Source organism: Sebastes fasciatus, chromosome 23 (genome assembly GCF_043250625.1).
Source record: "Sebastes fasciatus isolate fSebFas1 chromosome 23, fSebFas1.pri, whole genome shotgun sequence".
NCBI lineage: Eukaryota > Metazoa > Chordata > Actinopteri > Perciformes > Sebastidae > Sebastes > Sebastes fasciatus.
The window spans coordinates 10,315,193-10,329,498 of NC_133817.1; the positions used below are offsets into that span (position 1 = coordinate 10,315,193).

The 14,306-nt window shown below is 39.5% G+C and overlaps 1 protein-coding gene across 1 annotated transcript; it reads left to right on the forward strand.

The window, feature by feature from the left end:
• The first annotated feature begins 1,141 nt into the window (after positions 1 to 1,141).
• On the forward strand, positions 1,142 to 14,251 carry LOC141761557 (endosome/lysosome-associated apoptosis and autophagy regulator family member 2-like). Its single transcript, XM_074624956.1, has 22 exons — positions 1,142 to 1,406; positions 4,772 to 4,892; positions 5,034 to 5,223; positions 5,307 to 5,454; positions 6,006 to 6,095; positions 6,178 to 6,283; positions 6,362 to 6,511; positions 6,961 to 7,049; positions 7,597 to 7,777; positions 8,008 to 8,136; positions 8,523 to 8,613; positions 8,830 to 8,932; positions 9,038 to 9,175; positions 9,546 to 9,818; positions 10,380 to 10,553; positions 11,111 to 11,300; positions 11,384 to 11,480; positions 11,680 to 11,781; positions 12,020 to 12,146; positions 12,494 to 12,672; positions 13,378 to 13,540; positions 13,823 to 14,251. The coding sequence occupies exons 1-22, from the start codon at positions 1,284 to 1,286 to the stop codon at positions 13,892 to 13,894; spliced, it is 3,036 nt and encodes a 1,011-aa protein (XP_074481057.1). The 5' UTR covers positions 1,142 to 1,283; the 3' UTR covers positions 13,895 to 14,251.
• Positions 14,252 to 14,306: the final 55 nt, after the last annotated feature.

Consider the following 14,306-nt stretch of genomic DNA (forward strand, 5'->3'; position numbering starts at 1 on the left):
AAGATATTCATTATCATATAATTATTATAATATTATCATATAAAGAAAATAATCAAATCTGCTCAATTTGTGAAGCCGGGATCAGCAAACATTTTCTTGAAACAATGAATTAATCATCATTTCTGTCAATCAACTCTATGATTAATCAGTTAATCCCCTTCAGTAGTTATTGTTAGAGAAAAATCCATATCAGTTTAATAATATATTATAGTACCTAACAACAAAATCCTTCTTGGAATCATAAATTTAAAAGTATTACCATTTTTTTTTTTATATACAGAACACCTTTCTTAAACAATGATTACACCTTGCAAAAGCCTGCAGGATAAAAAATAAAAGTTATGTGAATTAAACCACAGGAAATTATCATAAAGAATAATAATAATAATAATCAATAAATATTATAATAATAATAGGACATAACAAGAATAAGAGTGCATTACACAGTGCCACATCTTGTTTACTTCACATATTTATTCTCACTCTTTATTCTAGGGCAGGGGTCTGCAACCTGTGGCTCTTTAGGAAAAAAAAAAAATCTGAGATTTTGAGAATAAAGTCATAATAACACGAGAAAAAAAGTCATAGGTTTACGAGAAAAAAAGTCGTAATATTATGAAAATAAAGTCAGAAGTTTAAGAGAAAACAAGTCATAGTATTATGAGAATAAAGACAATATTATAAGTAGTAATTTTAAGTGTTATTTTCTTTTTTTCTCGGAAAGTTATGACTTTATTCTCGTAATATTATGACTTTTCTTCTCGTAAAGTTATGACTTTATTCTCGTAATATTACAACTTTTTTTCTCGTAATATTATGACTTTATTCTGTAAATCTCAGATGTTTTTCTCCTCAATGTGGCCCTAATACTCCGTAGTGCATTTGCACTTTGGCCCTCACTGCATTAGACTTATATACTACATACTTAGACTATAAACTGTGTTACCTTCATCACAATGCTCAAATGTTTTGCAGCTCCAGACAGATTATTTATTTATTTATTTTGCCTAAAATGGCTCTTTTGATAGTAAAGGTTGCTGACCCCTGTTCTAAGGATAGGGAGTTTTAGTTTGAAAGCTGGGACCGGAAGTGGTGTATTTTATATACTGCGTGTGTGTGTATTGATGGTGATGGTGTTTGTGGGTGGAGAGAGAGTGAGAGACGGACAGAGAGGCGCATCAATGACCTGGACACCACCACCACATAAACACTCACCGCTCGGCCTGTTTCATGTTCCTGGCTCCAGGCAGCGGACAGCCGGCTGTTTGTGATCCGAGCTGAGGATGCTGGAGCTGGGATGGGCCTCCTGGTTCCCCCGCTGCCTGGTTCTGGTTCTCATCATCATCATCACCACCGCTCACACATCATCATCATCAGTGTCCACCGACCTGCGGCCGTGCCATGATGTGAGTACTGTTATTACCTCCTATAATGTCTTGATGCTACTTCAACACACAATTAAGAGGACTAAATATTGTTTTTTTTTAATCATTGTTATCATCTAGAAATTACTATTGTCCATCACATATTTTAATGCAGTGATGAAATAAAATAAAAAAGGAGGCCATGCATGCAGAATTAAACAACCATATTATGGCTCCTCACAATGCACAATAAAAAAATACTACAAGTCAATCTTTATATATATTGGCTCAACAGTATCTGGATCTATGCGAGAACACACGCTATTCGATATTTTCTTTATATCCAGCTTTTGCCATGGAGCCTAGAGGCAAAGTGAGGATGTTACACAGGATGCATCATTTCTCTTTATTCAGTGTGAAAAGCTCAATTAACATTATTCAGTTAAATTTTTAAATTTAAATTAATTCATTTAATTTAAATTTAATTCAATTTAATTTAATTTAATTTAACACTTTTATCTTGTCAAAGTTGATGAGAAAATCAATACCACTCATGTTTGTCCATTCAATAATAAACTACAGCCAATAGGCTAGCTGGTTAGCTTAGCTCAGCATAAAGACTCACTGCTCCTGGCCAAGATACAGTCTAGCACAAAACCTCCAATAACATCTTAACATGTACTTTTTACACTTCAGTTTTGTAAGAATTTATCACACAACATGTTAGGTGTTAATTTGTGAGCATTATTTTATTTTAATTACTATATATTTTAATTATTCTATATATATATTTATCAATAATGTTTGAACATAATCTATCATAATTTATTTGTTGATCATATTTTGTATTATTAATCAGAATATGTAAAGTAACTAAAGTTATCAAATAAATATACAATATTTGGCTCTGAAATGCATCGAGGAGCTGCAAACACTCCTGGAACAGTTATTATTATTATTATTTAGATTAGATTAGATGACATTTAAACTTTAATGAAATTGCACACAGTTAGTAACATTACAATACAGTTCAGCATCTAATCAGATAGCAAACATGCATATATAAATATATAAAGATAAATAACAGAATGTACAGAATAAACAAGAGGCCAGTGGGGTACAAAATAAACAAAACAATATGTTATGTTATGAATATATAAACTGTTGCTGAACATTATTTCCAGGTTTTTGGCATTAAAACATTCAACAATATCAGTTATCAGCAGACCAAAGAGATTAGTGCCCATCTTTTCCTGTTGTCTACATAATTCCCAAAACCTCCAGTCCTCTAATCTCCCGACTCAGAGGATGCTCTCTCTCTTCCTCTCATCAGTCTCCATGGCAACCAGCGTGAGTCACCCGGGAGACCAGCGAAACACATTAGCTCATGTCCTCTTTTTATCAGTCTCACCTTTTCCCACAACTGTTGAACCGATTAGCACCGGCACAGCGCTCTTTGTTTGTCCACTGGACAGCAGGTGACTCTCAGCACAGGTTGCCATGTTACATGTTAATGACGTGGTCGTCCTCTCCTCTCACATGGCCATCCACAGTTTGTGTGTTTGTGTGTGTTGGGGAGAGGAGGAGGGGTGCAGCATGAATGGCCATTTTTGTTGTTGCAGAGAGGTGATTAGTCATTTGAAAGAGCTCAAGAGTATCTGCACCGCACACATCCTGCATCTCCAAACCATCTCTGATTCATTCCCCCGTACACACATCCTCAGTCATTTCTGTGATTGTTCCAGTTTAATTAGCTGCTACTTAGATGTCAGTGTTCGGCTGTCTGTCCGGCACTCTCTGATGATTTGTCTGCCCAGTTGAGCAGCTGGTTCAGGGGGAGGAGATGGAGATCTGCCAGAGCGAGGCTTTGGACTGGAGGGGAGTCACATTAAAACCGAACCAATCCCTAATATACTTACAGGTTTTACAGCCTTAATTCTGCAAGGATTGCAAAAAGTAGAAATCTGATTTAAAGTCTTTTGAGATTCAAAGGTATAAAGAGAAAGTGAGGAAAGTGCAAGACATTGAATATATTAAATCTGCTTACTGGTGTTGAGCATTATACAGCCATAAGATACCTAAAGTCCACATCTAAGAGATATGAGAGAGGTATCAATCTTCTCATCCTAAATCTCAAACTTCTCCTCTATTAAATAATAAAATGTATTTAAAGAGCATTTTACTCAAAATCATAATAAATATATTTGCTCACCTGAGATAGGGCTGGCCGATATGGCCAAAATCTTCTATCATGATACAGATCATCTCATATCTCAATATGTATCACGATATAGCAGGTTTTCTGGTAATTCAATAAATAAATAGTCTATATGAAATAACCTCATGGTGAAGCCTATTTCTATACTTCTGTGTGAATTAAATATTGACAAATGAAAAGGTTTAAGTGAAATTATAGAGAAATAAATATAGGTCTAGCCTACAGTATATTGAAATAGAAACCATATAGAAAAATTTATACGAAATACATTTTTTTGTAACGTTTTGACGATCTATATATCATCATATTGCCCGGTCTTAACCTGAATGTGTGACAGGTGCATCATAGGGCTGCGAAACTTGAATAAAAGTGAAAAACTCCTGCACACTTTCTTGTTTACTGCTGGTTTATTTGATATTTATGTAATACAATGTTTTCGTCTAAATTGTATATAAATGATGAAGATTGTTGAGACCAAAAAGTTGAATTAAATGAATATGAAATAAACGAGTAATGAGTGTGCGAGGGAGTTTTATTCTTTATTTTATTCTAGTATATTATTAGGATCTTTCTAAAATGAAGTGCTGTTAGCGTTTGAAGTTAAAGTTAAAAAATGAGATATTAGCCCAGATAATAGGATGTAGAATATAATAGAAAAGTAAACAATATTCAAAGGCAGTTTGGGGAAATATGTTGAAAACAACAAGTCTATAACCTGTAATGTATTAGGTGTACTAGGTTAAAAGGTAATAAAAAACAAAAGCTCAGCACTCGTACTGAACGCACTCTGTTGTCATCTGTAGCTCGTGTTTCTATGGAGATTAAAAGCCTCCTAATAAGCTGCTTTGGACATTTTTTTTCCTCTAAATGAATTTTAAATCAGTTCAAATGATGAGCAGAATAATGTCACAACCAAGCAGGCCTTGGGAAGAAGCGCCTGTACAGAGACGATCTGCTGCTGCAATGCTTTTAATGGACCATTAGTGTTCCAGCGGGTTGGTTGCCGTGGTGATCGGGGTCAGCCACCACTTTCACCCTGGAAACCAGCTTTTGTTTTTCATAGGAAATCAGCTTCATGATCACAAAAAGTCATGTGTGCCTGTCCAATTAACAGCTAACATGCAGACCAGAGGGGTCTATTGGATGGTGTATTAATCTCTGTGTGTATCTGTGTGTGTGTGTTCTGCAGACAGACTACTACTACCAGTACACAGAGTGTGACAGCACAGGGTCACGATGGAGAGTCGCCATCCCTCTCAACCCGAGCTCCTGCTCAGACCTCCCACCTCCAACCAGAGGAACAGACTGCTGTAAGTACTCTCTGTGTGTGTGTGTGTGTGTGTGTGTGTGTGTGTGTGTGTGTGTGTGTGTGTGTGTGTGTGTGTGTGTGTGTGTTCATATCTATATGTGTTCACATGTAATATGACCCTCTTTCCTTCACCGTCTCACAGCGTTCTCCTGTGCGGCCGGGAAGTTTTTAGAGATGACCACACAGCAGTGCACGCCGTGTGCGTCCGGCTCCTATTCGCTGGGCAGCGGCCTCCGTTTTGACCAATGGGACGCCATCCCCGCAGGCTTCACCAGCCTGGCCAGCTTCTTGGACCCCGGGCAAAACGGAGAGGACATTCAGGCCTGTAACAGGTGACACACTAACACTAACCTTTCACACAGGTTAACATGGAGATGAGTATATTTTTTCTGAGTGTGTTTTGTCCGTGCTGTAGCTCATCGTGGACGCCGCAGGGTGTGTATCTGGAGTCGAACCGCGACGAGTGTACGGTGTCTTTGGTTTACGCCGTCCATCTGGAGAAACAGGGCTCTGTCTCCTTCACCTACCAGTACCCCGACAACAACATCTTCTTTGAGTTCTATGTGAGCACCAATAACTGCTTCTTATATCATGTATTATAATATATTAATTTGCCAATATATTGGGCTAATATTGGCTTCCTAAATAGGAATTTATTATTACTTATATGCAGAGGTAGGACCAAGTCATTATTTTACAAGTTACAAGTAAGTCTTTGCACTCAAGTCCTAAACTTTGAGTTTGGAGTCCTAAACAAATCATAACGCGCTCTTCACCAAATGTAATGCCATTTTAACAACAGAGTAATAATATATTCAATTTACAAAGATCATGAGTGGTTTTTAAAATGTGTATTTATTTGTTAAAATGAGTGTGAATTAACTTAATCATAAAAAACATCTGGGGAATTACAGTAAGTGTCGACTTTCTGGGAATGAATAGCATTAACGTTAGTTGATTCGGGAAATGAATTGATTTAAAGCTCCTTGCCTTTAACAAATCCATCTATACCCCGGTTTACAGTAATAAAAAATTAATTAGTGGAGGTTTATTGTGGATGAGTCAAGAGCAGCATCTGTTGTTGCTAATAGCAACCATATCAACATGTGTTCAGGTCCAGAACGAGCAGTGTCAGGAAATGGCTCAGACTGATGACCAGAAGTGGATTAAAGTCACTAACAATGGAGAATGGGACACACACACAGTGAGTATCTGACTGTGCTTGTGTTAGTAGGGATGGACAGTATTATGGTCTGTGTGTACATCTTTGTTGTTGTTGTTTTCAGGTGAATCTGAAGTCCGGTACCAACATCCTGTATTGGAGAACCACCGGCATCCTGGTGGGAGGGAAGATGGTCAAACCTGTGCTGCTCAAGAACATCCAAATAGAGGGTAAATCATAACCTTAACACATTATAAGGCATTAATGAACATATTTATTATTTATATGAATTATGAACACCTGTCCAGGTGTTGCCTACACATCGGAGTGTTTCCCGTGCCGGCCCGGCTGGTTCAGCTCGGCGCCCGGCTCCTCATCCTGTCAGCCGTGTTCCAGCAACACCTTCTCCACAAAGGGGGCGTCCTCCTGTACGACCTGCCCTGAACACCACTACTCAAGTATGTACACATCTAACAACAGCATGTATCATAAAAGCACAAACTAGTTTGAGGCTTAATTATATCCAGTGAAAAGAAAACTGTGGGTGAGCTATAATAATAAACATAAGTTTTGCATTTAAAAAACATTTTTTTTTGCGTTAAGTCAGACAATCATACAGTGTTTTAATGTAACTTAAAGAGAAAAATCAGAAAAATATATAGGCTAATGGTACTTTTTTTATATAATAATTTCTCAAATTTGGTTATTATAGGTTTGTGACAAACATATGCACCATGGGAGGTTATTTAATAATTGAATATAATTTTTTTTTCATTCATTTAACCTTTATTTATACTCATTGGTCTTCTGCTGCCATATTGGATGAGCTTTGCTATTGACTTTGTTGTATAATATAAAGATCAAAAAGGTTTACATGGATCATCACTGTGTCCTCCTTCTCTCTCAGATGAGGGCTGGGCAGAGTGTAAGGTGCGGCCGCCGTGCTCAGAGAAGGATTATTTCCAGATCCACACGGCCTGCGACAGCGAAGGGAAGGTCAGCATCATCCACATGTTTCACATTTCACATCCTCACCTTAAGGACATTACACACCTACTTATAAACACACCCCAGAGAGTTTTAAGGTAGTAGTTGATAAATTGTCAAAGACAATTTGATTGATTTTAGTTTGAATTTTGAACGTTAACAAAAGAACATATAATGCACTGCTCGTTCATATGCTGTTTTTACTGCATTACATTTATCTAGACAATAAACAGTGAGGACGTTTCGTCGGCTCTCTGAGGGCATCGTGTCAGAAACTAGAGAAGTCACACAATGACATCAGAGAGGAAATGATGAAAAGCTTAGTGAACGTTTTGCATGTCATCTGATCCAAAGTCAGCTTCATTGGCTCTCGTCCACGACCTTGGCCTGTTCTGATTCACATCTCTGAAAGCGCTGAGTAAGAGTGATGATGGTTAAAGAACATTGTTGACAGTATCGTTTGTGTATCTCAGTCTTTTTTCCTCCAGGTACATTTCCATGTTTTTTATTTGAGCAAGGTAAAGCCCCCTGACTTCTGTGTCTTTGTTGGTTCCAGACGCAGGTGTTGTATCGTTGGGTGGAGCCAAAGATCTGTGTGGAGAACATCACGGGGGCGGTGGAGCTGCCGGCGACGGGGCAGAGAGAGACCTGTCCTCCCTGCAACCCCGGCTACTACAACAGCAACGACTCCACCTGTTTTCCCTGCCCACCCGGAACGCACTCAGACGGCACCTCCGGTAAACCTGCTCACACCTGGCATGCACTGCTACCGAGGCACCGGGCCTGTATTCATATAATCAATCCGTATTTATCTAAGGAAAGTCAACTCAACACCTAAACAGAGACCACCCAGCTGGATTATCCACTCCTGAAAAGATGGTTCTTGTGCAAACATAATGTTTTATCAACGAGGAAAATACCATTGTTGTATCTAAATAAAGCTTTTGTGTGTGTATGTGTGTACCAGTGTGCCTTGAGTGCCCTGCAGGTACGGAGCCAGTGTTGGGTTACGAGTATAAATGGTGGAACGTGCTGCCGTCCAACATGAAAACTTCCTGTTTCAACGTGGGCAACTCCAAATGTGACGACATGAACGGTGAGTACAATAACACCTGAGGTGTTACTGAGGCACGAAGGAAGTGTTCACACCTCATACAATAATTTACAAAAAAACATTATATAATAATTAAGTATGCAACTTCGGACGCAGCCAATAGCTGTTCTGGAGCTTTCAATCTTATCACATGATCTTCATCAGCAAATGATCTTTCGAAAAAAATATATAGATATAATTTTAAGAAAATATAAATGTTCAACTTTCCTTTTTGTCTTCCTTTTCTGCTGATGAAGATCATGTGATGTGATCAAATATCCAGAACAGCTACTTAAATGGACATTGTGGTGAGATTGTGTTTGCACAGATCTATAATCCAGAATCAGTGGGGTGTAATGTGTGTGTGCATCCTGTCTGTTGCTCATCAGGATGGGAGGTTGCAGGCGACCATGTTCGCAGCGGAGCAGGCAGTTCAGATAACGACTACCTCATCCTCAGCCTGCATGTGCCTGGCTTCAAGTAAGTCTGTGTGCCTTCACTCTGGGGAGATCTGGTTGTTTTGTGTCAGCCTTTGATTTATCTATGCATGTTTGGACACCACAGAAAGAGAGCTGTCTTAACAGAGTAAAAGAGGTTTTGTAGGAAGAAGTTGCCGGCTAAAATCCACTTAACAATACTGTGTTTCTATATCTGAATCATCTAAATCTCTGGCTGTGTTTGTGTTTTCGGTGGCAGGGTCCCAGCTTCTCTTTCAGGGATGACCGGCAGCGAGTTTGGCTGGATAACCTTTGTGTTCGAGACCATCTGCTCTGGAGACTGTGAGCTCTACTTCATGATGGTGTGTCGCGTTTGACTCTCCAGTTTATTTATTACAGTGTTCTACATATTGTTGCTCAGGGATCCAACCTATATTTAACTGTTTTTACTGTGACGCCCCCTGCAGGATGTGAACAGGAAGAGCACCACAGTGGTGGAGTCGTGGGAAGGCAGTAAGGGGAAACAGTCGTACGCTCACAGCATGACCAGGAACGCCTCTGTCACATTTACATGGGCCTTCCAGAGGACGAATAATGCTCAGGACGTAAGTGCACTCACACAAACATTAAGCACCTTATTCCATTTAATTTAATACCTGTGCATTTCATTCTCTGTATTTATTAATAAGTAATTAATTGTTCTTCTCTACAAGAGAGAGTTTTGTTTTTCAGCGACTCAAGAAACGTTGCTATTATTGTATTACTTGATACTTTTCTTTCTCTTTTTGTATTATTTAACATAAAATAACTAACAATTCTAGCACTGAAAGATTCATTTTAATTGTAAGTAAATTATTATTTCTAGCATTACTGTCAGTTTTCAAAAGTGCAAAATGTGACAATAAATGCCCTTCATTAAATATTAGGAACATATCTGTACCTCATCATATGTTTCTATCCTTGTCCTGTTTACAGGTTCGTAGTTACGTCAGTGACACGGTGAAGCTGTACTCCATCAGCGTGACTAACGTCCTGGATGGCGTGGCGTCAGCGTGTCGGGCCTGCGCTCTGGTACCCCAGAACTCCCAGCGGGCCGGCTCCTCCTGCGTGCCCTGCCCTGCTGGCTTTTACATCGACAGAGACACCAACCGGTGTCAGGAGTGTCCGCCCAACACTCACCTGGCAGGACGCCACACCTTCGGCCAGGACGCATGCGTCGCCTGTGGGCCCGGAAGTATCAGCAACAAGGTAGAGAGACCTCCTTCTCTGGGTTTCATGGTACTAGTGCTGATATGATAGTTGAGTTTTGGTACTGATACTAAAACAATCTGTATTTTCATACCGTACTTTGAAAAATATACATTTTTCGTACTTTTTTTTTTCATTAAACAAAGACTCCAAAGTTCTTTCTAATGTTAAATGTTGTCAAAACACAAGCATAAGTAGAAAAGATTACGAATCTGACTCTGTGCTACGGACACGTTGTGGTCAAAACCAAAAAGAAATTGCGTTTGATATCCAGTCCTACTCTGGGTTTTATCAGTAAGTGGTGATTTCTTTAAGTCACTGTCTGGGGGGTCTGCCGTGTCAGGGGCCAGATAAGGTTTATAAAAATCCTGTTTCAAGTGCTAAGCCTTTATAGGGTTCATTTACAGTTTTTATAGGAGACATAAAAGATGTTTCCTGGAACAGAAACCATGTTAAATTGACTAGAAAACCTTCTAATTACAGCAATAAAAGGGTTACTGTTTATACGTGTTGTAATTTCTGGTGAGCGGTTGAGAGTTCATGTGTTTCCTTTTCTTTCAGGAACACTCTCGTTGCTACAGCGACTGCTCCTTCTCCCACACGGAGAACAACCGTACGCTGACCTTTGACCTCAGCCCCCTGAGCGACGTGGGCTCGCTGACCATCGGGCCGAGTTTCACCTCTAAAGGCACCAAATACCTTCACCTGTTCAACATCAGCCTGTGTGGCCACGAGGTAGGTCACGGTTACACTTGATATCCTCTTATATTAAAAACAGATCCGTCACTATCCTCTCATTCTTTATTAACATATCCTTCAGATCTTATCCTGTTTTTAAACTTTGACCTGAATTTAACTGGATATTTTGCACTCATGGTAAGCTGTCTTGTATGAAAGCAGGACTAAAATTTTAATTCCTAAAATTTACAGTTAATAAGAAGTGATTTTTAATGTGATTTATTTTGTATTTTGGTTATATTATAATCAGTCAGTTTTAAGCCTCTTGTGTCTGGATTTTTTTATGTTTATGTCAACATTACTTTACTTTTCCTCACTCGCTCTTTACAAATATTGTGTATTGTGGCTGATTTCCCACCAGACTTCATTAAATATTCCGGCTATAATGCAAACTGACATTTTCAATATCTTTGTTTTGAAATTTTTTCACATGCAGGCCTGTCACCCCAGTGTGATAAAATTATTTGTTTTTGCAGATGCAATGAAACATCAAGCGTAACCATAGCAACTGACGGATAATTTTCACACTATCTGCATGTGCATGTCTGCTACAGGGGAAGAGAGCCGCCGTCTGCACCGATAACGTCACCGACGTGTCCAGCAAGGACGACCAGAGCGACTCGGCTCAGTTTGTCAACTCGGTGGACAGCTTCATCTGTCAATCAACCATCATCCCAGCCGACGGGCGGGGCTTCAGGATGGCCATTTCCTCCCAGTCCATCAGCCTCGCGGACGCTTTCATCGGTACGACCCTGGTTAAATGGCAGCATGTGGCTCAGTGTGTTGATCATCAGCTGTTAACGTTGAAATCTTTTGTTTCTCTCCAGGAGCAACAGTCGACTCCGTCCTGGACGGCGTGAACGCTAAACCAGATCTTTTTCCTGAGAACTTAAAGGATGTTCCAGACATCAACTTCTTCTACAGGTACAGTAGAGAGAAACCCACTTCCAGTTCCCTTGTCTCAAAGTCAATGGTTTTTGAATGAGTTTTTAGTTAGATGTCAAATCCAACTCGCGGCCCTTTGCTGCATATCATCCCCTCTCTCCGTTTTCCTGACTATCTTCAGTATCTAATAAAAGCGAAAAAAATAAATACTAATTATCTATGTTCTTGTTTCTGTCAGGTCAACGCAGGCGACGGCTTCATGTGATCAGGGTCGCAGTTCAGTCATCACTGTTCGCTGTAACCCCGAAAAGTCTGAGCGAGCAGAGCTCTCTGTGCCCAGGTAGGTTACAATTATACTATATTGTATGAGATGGTGATGGAGTATGAATATGATACAAGCTATTATATAATATGAATGAAAATATACATTTTGCACTACAGGCTTTGGAAAATGACGTGAAAGTACAATATAACAGGACGAAAAATGTTTGATATTAAAATGTATAATATGAACATAAGAAATTCAAAATAAATATTAAATAAATTCTGTGAAATTATCTGCGTGTGTGTTTGTGCAGCTCATGTCCTGCAGGAACATGTGATGGATGTACGTTTCACTTCCTGTGGGAGAGCGCCAGCGCCTGTCCACGCTGCGCTAAGGACGACTACCACAAGATAGAAGGAGCGTGCAAGGGAGGCGTCCAGGTAACAAACCTGCACTAGAACTAATCTGACCAGGGTTGTGTTTCAATAGTTTCAATTTGTAAGACAAATTGGTGAAATAATTTATATTATTAAAGAGCAATGAATAAACCATCCAGGTCACTTGGCTAAATATATAATGAACCATATATTAATTAATTATAATAATTATTTAAGGAGTAGCCTAAATAGATTTGATAAAGATTCAAAAGGATTCTGGTTCAATGTGCAGATATAATACTAGATTCAGATTCAATAAAAACCCCAAACTCTCAATTCTTCTCATTTTATGCACAAGCAAAATAAGTGTAAATTCTCCATCTGTCTCCCTCCCTCATTGCTCTCTCCAGGTGACTCTGTACATGTGGAACGAGCCCAAGCTGTGCACCAAAGGCGTCTCGCTGCCTCCCAGAAGCTCGGCTCCGTGTGAGGCCATCGCTCTGTGGCTGAAGGTCGGGGTCGGTGGCGGAGCCTTCGTGGCCGTGCTGCTCATCTCCCTCACCTGCTATTTCTGGAAGAAAAACAAGAGGTTAGAGGCAACTGCCAATCTGACGCCACCGCCGAGCTCAGTCAGCGCCAACGTGCTCATTAAGATCACCTTTAATTGGTGTTTAAAGGCAGAGATGTCGGAGGCTGTTTGTCAGCGACAGTAAAAGCTCAGATTCTTTCAAGAAGTACACATTTTATATTTACCGTATCAGAAACATTTAGTCATGTTTTTATGTTACTTTTAGTTAATTTTTTGTTTTTTACTTTAGTCATATAATGGTTTTGGTTTTAATAGAGGTCACCAGTCTTTTGGCTGTGACCTCTTAAAATGAAGCAAAATCTATTTCTGACACTGTTATGGTAATTTTTTCTCAAAAACACAAGTTGTGAGCAACTAAACCAGTTGTTTCTTCTAATATTGTGTCATTTAAAAGGCATTTTAGGGGTCTGAAGAGGTAAAAATTTCCAGTTTTTCACAAATCATGTAAGATTAAAGAGAAGTGAGAAAAATAATTAACACAATTTTGTGTAAACAGAGACAACATAGATGTATCTTGGTCTATTTTAGAAGAACGAACTTGGTAGAATCACTTTTATTTTTGGATTAAACTACTGTCCTAACACATCAGCTTTTCCAGTAAAAATAAAAGTCTTAGTATTCCTTTAAACACCTACTTTCTTGATATTGTCTCTGCCTAACAACATGCTATCTCACGGTGACGGTGTCCCTGTGGTCTGTGGTCAGGCTGGAGTACAAGTACTCTCGTCTGGTGATGCATGCAAACAAGGAGTGTGAGCTGCCAGCTGCAGACAGCTGCGCTCTGGTTGAAGGGGAGGAACCTGACGACGATGTGGTCTACACCCAGAAACCCTCCCTGCTGGGGAAACTCCGGGCTATCGCTAACAAGGTCTGTAGCTGACTTATTTTAAACTTCATTTAGGAAAGTTGATTGAGCGTTTACTGCGTGCCTATTTCCAGTAATGCCTCACTTTACTTCACAGAGCTTCACTTTCACTCAAATTTTGGTTTCTACGCCCAGATTTTAAGAGCCAAATCAGTTGTAATCCTACTTGCCATAAGCCCCGTTTCCACCACAGGAACTTTCCCCCGGAACTAAGAACCTTTTGAGGAACTTATTGACGTGTTTTTAATAGATTTGCCAAATAACATGTTTAATATCTTCTTTCAGCACGAGGTTGGAGACAGCTGTGAGTCTGTGCAGCTGAACTCGTCCCAGTGTGATCGATGGGTGCTGGGATAAACAGACTCCAACAGAGAGAGAGAGGACAGAGTCAAATAGTGGAGGAGCATTCAGTCAGTGACGTTTTCAATCACTGCCGTCCTCCTCATGTGTCCTTTGCCTCCCCTTCATTGTGAGGGAGGCACCAATACAGACCTCAGATCTCACTGGAAAACTGGACAATGGCTTTTACTGCTAGAATCCACAGGAAACACTCTCCTGCTTTAATGCCATGGATGCTCAACTGAAAGAGAAACATGCTTTTAATGTTTTCCGTATTTATGTTTTGTATTTTTATTTGGTATTTTCTGTTCAGAGTCACGTATTTATATTAATGTTATAATGACGAACCTTTATTAAAGTCCTATTTGACTTTGGTATGTGTGTGTGGATGTTTAGAGTTCATCATATACAGAACAAGTCATGTGTGACA